This window comes from Eptesicus fuscus, chromosome 1 (assembly GCF_027574615.1).
Source record: "Eptesicus fuscus isolate TK198812 chromosome 1, DD_ASM_mEF_20220401, whole genome shotgun sequence".
NCBI lineage: Eukaryota > Metazoa > Chordata > Mammalia > Chiroptera > Vespertilionidae > Eptesicus > Eptesicus fuscus.
Genome location: NC_072473.1, coordinates 118,618,551 through 118,628,130, shown reverse-complemented (window position 1 = coordinate 118,628,130; position 9,580 = coordinate 118,618,551). Strand labels below are relative to the sequence as shown.

Below are 9,580 nucleotides of genomic sequence, written 5' to 3'. Positions count from 1 at the left end.
AGCCCACAAACTAAACTGGAGTTTAAAAATCCCATAATTTAAAATATGCTCTAAATATTTATTACAGTTGATGCTACAGGAGTGGAGATTATATTGCGAATCTGATGAAGTGGACTTAACTGCTTTTCATTTACCTCTGTCTGCCCCAATTGCTGCCACTCCAAGTAAAACCTCATTTTGAAGGGGGAGCTTCAGCAGCTGTGGCTCCTCAGCGGTGGCTCAAGCGGAACTCATTTCCAAGCAGTCTCCCTATTAGGTGGCCCTACAGACCATTGGAGAGCTTATGGTTGCGTTAACTTTGAACCTTTCCAAGTGATTGCAACCTAAGTGAGAGCCAAGATTTTACGCAATGATAGGGATTTGTATTTTCTTCTCACATTTTATGTTTCCATGTCTCTTGTGATTTGATTATACGTCAAGTTGCTCCAAGGCTCAGAGAATTCATTCACTCAACAAACACAATAGGCACTGGGCTAGAGAAGGAAACTTTCACCTGGTCCCTGCACTCATGCAGCTCACTGTTAGTTGGACAAGAAACAGTTACAATAAAAGACCAACCTAAGTCACAATAAAACGACAAGAAAATAACAAGAAAATGTGACATGTACATGGTAAGTGAGATCACCGATGTGTAGATACATCTGTCTTTAGAGGCAGAATGAGTCAACACAGATGCTCTGGTCCATGGTTCAGAGGAAAAGGCTAAGTTCCACTGTAAACTAATAAATTAGAATTCTGGGTTGTATGTGGGTGATTGTGAGCTTGGTTAATAATCAGTGAACTGCCAAGAGACAGAGCTACTCTCCATGTGTTGGCAAGATCTGATTTCTGAGCATTTCCCGTGGATGCTATGGAAGTGCAATAATGTATTCTGGACCATTCACCATTTCTAGAAGTAAAAGCGTCACTTTTAACTTGTAAAGGAATTTAAAAAGCTGACTTTCAAAATAAAATGCATGTGCTTAGATACTTTTTAATTATTTGTAGCTTGGATTTAATTTTTAATAGGTGTAACTGTTTTTACTATAATCTGTTCATTTTGGAGTAATCCTAACTGTATGAATTATGTTTGCCTGTTTTTTTATCAGAGCCTTTTTTTGGTAAAGCTTTTTAAAATCATTAATGGTCTTCCATATTTTAATAAAGTATTTGAAAGCTTTATTTATCTAATTTGTCTTAAAATATTCCTTTAAAATATTCCGAGATAGGTGCTATTCATTTGTTAAATAAAGCATTGATGAAGGTCATCTTATCTTATTGGACAGATTCCCTGAAAAAGGTAAGTGCTTTCCTGATGTCGCTACTGTCAAATCTTCCAGTTCATATGCTTACCCACTGCCTTCTTTTGCTGGCCTTTTATTCATCAAGTTCTTTTCACCTTTTCTTTCCCAGCATGAGCAACCATGCTATTTCCTGACACATAACTTGCACCTTTACAGAAAGGTCATATTCTTGCCAAATCTAAAAGATTGCCATGCTAACATATACCTTTAAGATGCTGAGTCAAGATAGAAAAACGCCATATTTTTCCAAGTGTACACCTCTCTTCAGAAAAAAAAAAGTGTGTCAGCAAGCCTACAAGGGACACGACAGTTGATCAAATGCTCATTCATTTCCCCTGAAATATCTTCTTAAGAGATAAGGTCAGAAGGGAGACCAGCTTAGGTAATTGTCAGTTTGGCTGTTATAGGCAGGGAACCTTGGTGGTAGCAGCCCATAGGTAGAGGAGGTCTAGAGAGAATGCCTATAATTAAGTGTTCTGGTATAAATAGTGGGCTGGATTTAGATATTTGTGGTAGAATGCATAGAGAATTTAAAGTGTGAGAAAAAGCTTTAAAATGTTCAGACATCAGCTTGTGTTTTATTAGATTCACTTTATTGAGTTCATACTCCAGACTCTATTAATAATAAAACCCACATTTGCCCTTGGGCATTTCAAGGTTACAGGATGCCTAATCTTTCTGTTAGTGGACTATAAATGCAACTTTGTTGCCTATGTTTGCCCTTGCAGTAAATGGGATTCCATTATTTCGCAGTTTGCAGGTTTGCAACTAGGAGTGAAGTTAAACAACCCAGTTTAGACACTTTCATAATTTGGGATCATTGGTCAAACTTGTAGTAAAAGGCTGAATTTTCAACGTTAGGCCATTTGACTTTTAAAATGAATATATATCTTCACCCGACGACATTTTTCTATTGATTTTCAGAGAGAGCAGAAGGGAGGGAGAGAGACACAGAGAGAGAAACATCAATGTGAGAGAGACACATCGATTGGTTGCCTCCCGCTCACACCCCAACCAGGGCCAGGGATTGAGCCTGCAACCGAAGCACGTGCCCCTGACGGGAATCAAACCTGGGACCCTTCAGTCTGCAGGCTGATGCTCTCTCCACTGAGCCAAACCTGCTAGGGCTAAAATGAATATTTGTTTGTAGAAAGCTATAACAAATGTGATCAACTGCAGAAGACCCATCAACATAACCGATGAAACTTGAATTTTCTTTCCAGATTTACGTTAAGTAAGTGAGTTCATTGCTATTATTGCATTTGCCAGGGATGAAAAATTACGTCTTGCTTACCTCACAGGATTATTGAGGTGCTAGAATTATTTAAATGTAAGGTAGTATTGTTACTATTGAATGACATTGATATTCAAAGATCTCTCAAAGTGAGAGTGAATGGAGAATATGGAGAAATCTCTTAACTCTCTAATAATTCTATGTGTAGAAGTGCCTGCCTCTTTCTTTTTGTACTCTGAGGGTGGGATGCATATTTTGAAAAAAAATCTTCAGATGATACTAATATCTACCCCCAACAGCACCCCGTGCTGCATTTTGCTGATGGGCTGTGCTGAGATAATCGGGATTGTCTTTTGCTTCATGAATCTTTTCACTGTATCTGTGAATATATCTGTGAATGAAAGACAGCGGGGCATTTTAGAAAGTGCTGTAAATTCCAGGATTCCAAGCCAGTTTCAGGAATAGACTGTTTGGACTATAGCACCCCATTATTATCAAGTTGCATTTGGGAATATCTGTTGGCCAGCTTTCCCTGTGTCACTAGTAAATGTCTTCCTGTGAAAAAGTCAGGGCCAAATGGTAATTGTAATTGCCCAGGACCTAGGGACTCAGAAGAGCTATTGTTTTTGAATCTTTCCTGATTGCCCTCCCTGCCATTTATTTCTTTACCAATGCATTTGGGTTCCCTGCTCTCTTAACTCTCCCCCAGCCCTGTCTTACAATTCTTGATATTCTTTCTATTGCCCAGAAACACATCAACAGGAGAGAAACCTTTTTATAAGTCAGCCTAGAGGCATTTAAAATTTCAACAGCTACTATTTTTTTATTATTAAATGGTCATTTGTGCCAGATATTCTATTTGTATGAAAAATAAAAATGAAGAGATGTCTGCTTAGGATTAGTGCCTTTTTTATTTTTGCGTTTATATTTTCAAGATAGTGCAGGTTTATTGTTCCCTGATAGGGGAGCCCCTTTTCATCTTAGGTGACCGGACTGACTGGAGAAGGTCATTTGGCGTATGAATAAAATGGGACGCAGCGTTCATTTGCTATTTTATTTTTTAAAAACGAAATATTCAAAGTACTTTTTTCTTTCAAATATCGACACATAATGTTGAACTTTAAATATGTACAGCATGTTGTTGTGATGCTCTTGTAGAAAAATGCATGCTTCTGGCCTGAAAACCAGAGCAAAATGCAAAAGACCATTTAACTGCAGCCAGAGAACATGAACCTGTACAGTATTCAGTCACTTTTCAGCACAGGAGTGAGAGCAGGAATACAAAATTGGAACCTATTGTTTCCTAGCAACATGGCTCAGGCCATTATAACACAATTTTCAGTATGATAAGAACCTCTAACTGTTGTTATATAGAAACTGAAAATCTTGGCATACACTGTAAACATCTTTACTTCTCATGAGAAAGTAAGCAGCTAAAAAGAATATTTTTCTGACATAAAGGCTATACTTCTCCTTTTCACCTTTTCTCTTACTGATGCTTTTGCCAGAAGAATAGTAAAGATCTAGACATTGTCATGATTCATACAAGTAAAATATTTTTCAAGGACACAATCTGATATACTAACATTTATTTAAGAGGTTAAAGTCCACCACTAAATCTAAGGAAAGATTTTTAACTGCCAAACACATTTCCTTTGACAAATAATGTAAGATGACAACCGCCAAGACAAAATCCACAGCAAGTTTAACTCTAACTATTTTCACTTACTGTTTAGGAAGTAATTTCTTCTTACACACAGTAGTATATTTGGTCCTTAATAGCTTTCACATGAAGGACACACTGACATAACAGTCACTATTTTGTGGTTGAATTCTTTTTTGTTGTTGTTTGTTGTTTTCCAGGTTTTTTTTTTTTTTTTTTTTTGCTTTTTTGTGTTTTTTTTTTTTTTTTTTGCTTTTTTTTTTTTTTTTCAGAATAAACAACATTACAGAAGGCTGTGGAAGAGCAGTCAGAATCTAGTACTAGTCAGGTCGGCTATGTGTATGTGAGTTTCTCCAAGAAAACAAGAGCATTGCATCCAGTCTGTAGCCTTCTGTTTTCCATAAGCTATAATACACTCCAGTCTCTCCAAGTTTCTTTAAATACTTGATTACTGTACTTTTGCTTCCATTACCACTGAACGCCACTATAATTGCTCTTACAGAAACATATCTTCATAAATGCAAAAACTTTGCCCTGACTCTCTTAGGTTATGGTATTATAGTGGGGCCTGGTCTGGTTAAAAAAAAAAAAATATATATATATATATACACACACACACACATATATATGTATATGTATATATTATATATATATATATATATATATATATATATATATATATGTTAAAAGGAACAAAAAGAAGGAAGAAAAATGTAGAAATAAGATGGTAGAATGCTTGAAACTGTGCCAACAGTGATGAAAAAGAAAAATGTTGTAAAAATTATAATTTACTTTTAGACCTCTCTATGTAGTTTAGCATATGACTTCCAAATTATACATTATTAACTTTTCATACATTTGGCTATGTTGCATATATTATATATATATTTATATAGTCTATATATTATAGATCTTCTAGATAAATTGACAGGGAAGGACACACTTATTTTATACATTATTTTGCTGGGTTAAAAATAAAACATATGCCTATTTATATAGTGAGTATTTTGCTAAAATTTGGGCTTTATTTCCCTTTCAGGAGTCATGCTTCTAATCAATAATGATTAGAATGACAACTAAAAATAAATGTATTTAAATGTCTGTTAAACTGTGAACTTTTCAGCTCATTTGGATCTTTAGACTATAGTGCAAAAGTAAAAACAAACCAAAACAACAACAAAAAAGCACAAATAAAATGGGTCTAACTAGGAAAAAACACAGGGAATACAACCACAGAGTGTTCCCGGCCTCCAGCCTAGAATGTTCTTCAGAGGAGGGCCCAACTACTGTTAACCCTACTCTAACTGATTAAATGTAGTGTGGCTGTTTAGTGTCAGCTGCCAGTCTGTTGGGTGTGAAACATCAACTATTTCTCTTTAAAATGCTTTTACTTTCATCAGAAAATGCAAATGAATTGTCCTGTCATTAATTTAAACTTCAGAACTACAAGTCAATGAAGGCATTCTTTGTATTCAGCCAAATAAGAAGCAATGTACTCAATACTCAATATCTCCACATTCTTAATAAGAAATGCCAAAATGTTTCTCTTACATTTACTACTCATTAGTGTTAACCTTTTGGGGTTTTTCTCTTTCCTCCAAAAAACTTTGGAAGTGGTAAAGAGAACAGTAATAGTTCAAGGCAGTATTAAAACCACAGCTGTAAGTGATAAAAAGTGCATTTCCTGAATATAATACAAATATAACTTTCAGAAACAAAAGGCACAAACTAAATAAATATGTATTACAAACTAGAAATGCACAGTTCAAGGTAATTACTATTAAGTAAAATCTTCAAATATTTGTTTCTAATGAATATTTAAAGCAGTTTGAAAATGATACACCATCAGTGAATTGCAAGAATTATAATCACTTAAAATATAAGCAAAATAGACTCTTGGATTAGTGATAAAATACATCATCACACTTATGAATGCACTCTCTATATACAGTTCACAAATTATTTTTCCATTAATTTAAAAGAACGTCAGAGGTTCTAGGAACTTAAGGTCCATTTTTAGGCTGGTGTGGAGGTATTCAAATTTTCAACAAGTTTGTAAGTCATTTTAGAATCCCACCCTGAATAAATACTGTACCAGTAACACACTCCTGATTTCAGGGATAAAAACCAATAATATGATTGTAGTGCTTCCAACTCAAGAGATGAGTTCATCATGAATCTTTTCTCTCTCTCACTGTCTTTCGATACATGTGTAAGAATGTGGTAATGCCAACCTGAAGGTTTTGAAAATAAAATGTTTAGATAAACCCTCCCCTACAATCTGTGGGTCCTTGTCTTTCCCTCACTCTACTTTGTGTAGTAAGGAGCCAGACTCTTTAAAAACCTTGGCCTGAGCCTGGATTCTGACTTTGCATCTTTTCAAAGACACTGTCATTACAAAGCAAGGCAATGACCACCACACTGCATTTAGGTAGTAGCTGGAAAGAATCCATACTGTAACATCCCATCGTAAATTCTCCTTTAGACACAGCAAGTGTTCAGACTCGGGATGAAAGTGCTGAAGCTGGCTCAGGGGGATTTTCTACAGGCCACATCACGCTGTCATGCATTTTCATTCGTGGTAACTTGCAATTACACAGCATTTTACAAACTGTCTCTTTGACCCTGGGCACAAATCTCCAAGATCACCAAGGGTTTCTTTTACTACAGGATTCTTAGAGATTGAGAAACTGCAGCTGACATTAACACTAATCCTGATCTTTTCCCAACTTTTAAATGATTGCAGGAGAAAATCACACTTCCTTCCTAGAAAATAGTTATTTTCCTAGGCAGGAGATATGATTAAAGCAATTTAATGGGCAAATACAGAAAACTAAAATAACTAACCATATACATTATTTAGGTAAAAAATAGTCTGCCTCTCTATAATTAGTTGAAATGTTTTAGGTTGGGAAAGGTACACTTAATTGAATTTCCTGACTATGGTTGGGAGATGTTCAATACAGAATGGTACATTTAAAAGATAAATATAATTGAGCTGAAACAATGTAGAGCAACTACTGTGATGTTTAGCTTGGTCTTCCCTTTGATACGTTCCTTTCAAGCTTAGTATTCAGTCTAGTTTTTAAAGGTTTTGGCTCTTATGAATTTCTTAAGTAGTAGTGAATGTAATTTATCAGCATCCCAGGCATGTATGCCTGCTAAAGCCTCTCTTTTTTGTACCAGAATCATTCTTTGTAGTAAGTCACCTTTTGTGTGCACAAAACCATTGGATTAGTGTATAAATACTGAATCACTAATGTGAAACTATGACCAAAACACACCTTATATATAAATGAGAAATTCCTACCCAGGTTAATAAAAGCTATGCTTACATGACACCAATACAGCTGGACAATTTAGTAAAACAAAATGTAGTCAAAACAGGTGGTATGGGAGAAGTTACATGGGCCAGCTGCCTTGGTATCACGCACACACAAGCAAATTGTGGCAATTCAGTCTGGGTACCACACCCACAGGGAAGCATGGTAGACAGAACACAGCCACCACACGCCAAAACACAGCACAACAACATGGCATTTACTTTAACAAGCAGGAAGGAATAATCAGGGAGAAAGGGCAAATGGTTCTCGACTCTAGGAGATTGTGGCTGAGGGCATTTCACACTTCTTTGAAGTATCCTATAGCAGATCTGGAAAATGTGAAAGGGCTGGCAGTCTTGCGAAATGCAAGGTTTAGATACTATTGCACCACTTTTTCTGCCCATAGTTAAATATGAAACTTCATGTCGCAATAGAGATATAGAACCTTGGGTTCTTTCTGTATATTTGCATATATATGCACGGCTCGACAAATTTAAAGTGGTGCTTTCTGAAAACCTTTTGTTTTTAGCTGTTTCAGTTTTACTTGTGTTATTTTGAATACTGCCACACAAGAACTAAAAATCTCTGTCGTTTCTTAAAGAGTTTAAACAAACAATATTAAAATACCATCTTCCGTCACATTGAAAGGCAGTTGGATATGTTTTTCCTCCATATTTACATATACAGAGTTCTGATCTAGAAAACCAATACAATAAACCATTTTATGTTTTAAAAACAGGCAGTCTTTGGTGACGCAAAGGCAGAGATTTTTTTGTTACCTCCTGCCTATTTCACTTTGTCTCATAAAGTGAATATTGTTGGCACTGTCAGAGAGTTCTAAATACTGCTCAACAGACAAAACAAAATACCCATCATAACCTTGTACCCTCCCAGTGCTCAAAAGCTGCTGCTTTTCCCCCTCTGTCCATGCCCGAATACCCTCTTCCCCTTCTTGCAACCTTCTTTGTTCCTTAGTCCAGGCCTGGGCCACAGCGCGCTGTCTGGCGATCTCCAACACGTGATTCTTTTCCTCTTCGACTGTTGTCCCATACCGGATGTTGAAGCACAGAGCCCCGTGCTGGAGCTGGATATCTGCAAACCGTCTAGTCCTCCCATTCAACACAGAAGTCATCTGGGACACAGTGACATTGACACCATTCTCTAGAATCCGCCTCCCCCCAGTGTTACCAATGAGCACCAGGTCTTCCTCCAGAGACCCAAGCTTAATGAAGTAGTGAGTGTCCCTCCCATCTATGGTAAAGTGTAGGTTTTCCAGGTAATGAGCATTATTGAGAATGGCAGCAAGCCGCCTGCTATCTTCATTGGCTACTCCTATAATATCAGCTGTTACTATGCCATCCTTGATGGCGAATTTTATACCTTTTCCAAAAACAGAAGGAACAGAGGCGAACCTTGGTTGCTTCCCTCCTTCAAGGCATCGTCCATCATTGTATCGGGGAGTCATGGGAAGTTGGTCCAAGGAAATGAAATTCCTGAGCTGTTTCTGGAGCTCACACTGAATACCCAAGATAGTCTAGGAAAGAAGAAATGCACAGTGCGAATGTGGCACAGGATTTAACACCTGCCATACGGTTGCTGACTGTGGAAAGCAAAGGCTTGCAATTTGTTGGTTTGTGATTTACAAACAAGCCAAATTTGGAATCTCTTCATTAGAGATTTGGAAAGAAAAGACTAACAGGTGACATGATTACTTGGCATGCATTTCTTGGTATCTTGGTGAGTTAAACATAAGAAAATATGTTCAAACTTGATAGCACAGCAATTCAGAGCTAGAAGGCACTTCAAATTAAGTGGGTCCAGCTCCCCCCAAACAAAGACATTTTATGTTTGCCAATTTAATTAAAACCAACTAGCTGTTATGACTGTGTATAAAGTAATATGTTAGGCACAGGGAGATATAAAGAGATGCATATGGCATCATTCTTGCTTTCAAGCAGTTATGACTTTATAAATAACAACAGCAAACCAGCAAGAAGTTTGCTGACCTTTTTACGTGAACTTAAAATAAAAACCCTTTTTATTATGAAAATTTTCAAACATATGAAGAAACAGAGAA

General features: G+C 36.6%; 1 protein-coding gene across 3 annotated transcripts in view; it reads right to left on the bottom strand.

Moving 5' to 3' along the window:
- Window positions 1-8,278: 8,278 nt before the first annotated feature.
- Window positions 8,279-9,580, bottom strand: part of TENM1 (teneurin transmembrane protein 1) — a 665,414-nt gene continuing 664,112 nt past the window's right edge. For all 3 annotated transcript variants that reach the window (XM_028135671.2, XM_054717981.1, XM_054717985.1), the window contains one exon: window positions 8,279-9,037. In XM_028135671.2, the coding sequence (XP_027991472.2) occupies window positions 8,279-9,037 (759 nt within the window). The remainder of the gene's footprint in view (window positions 9,038-9,580) is intronic.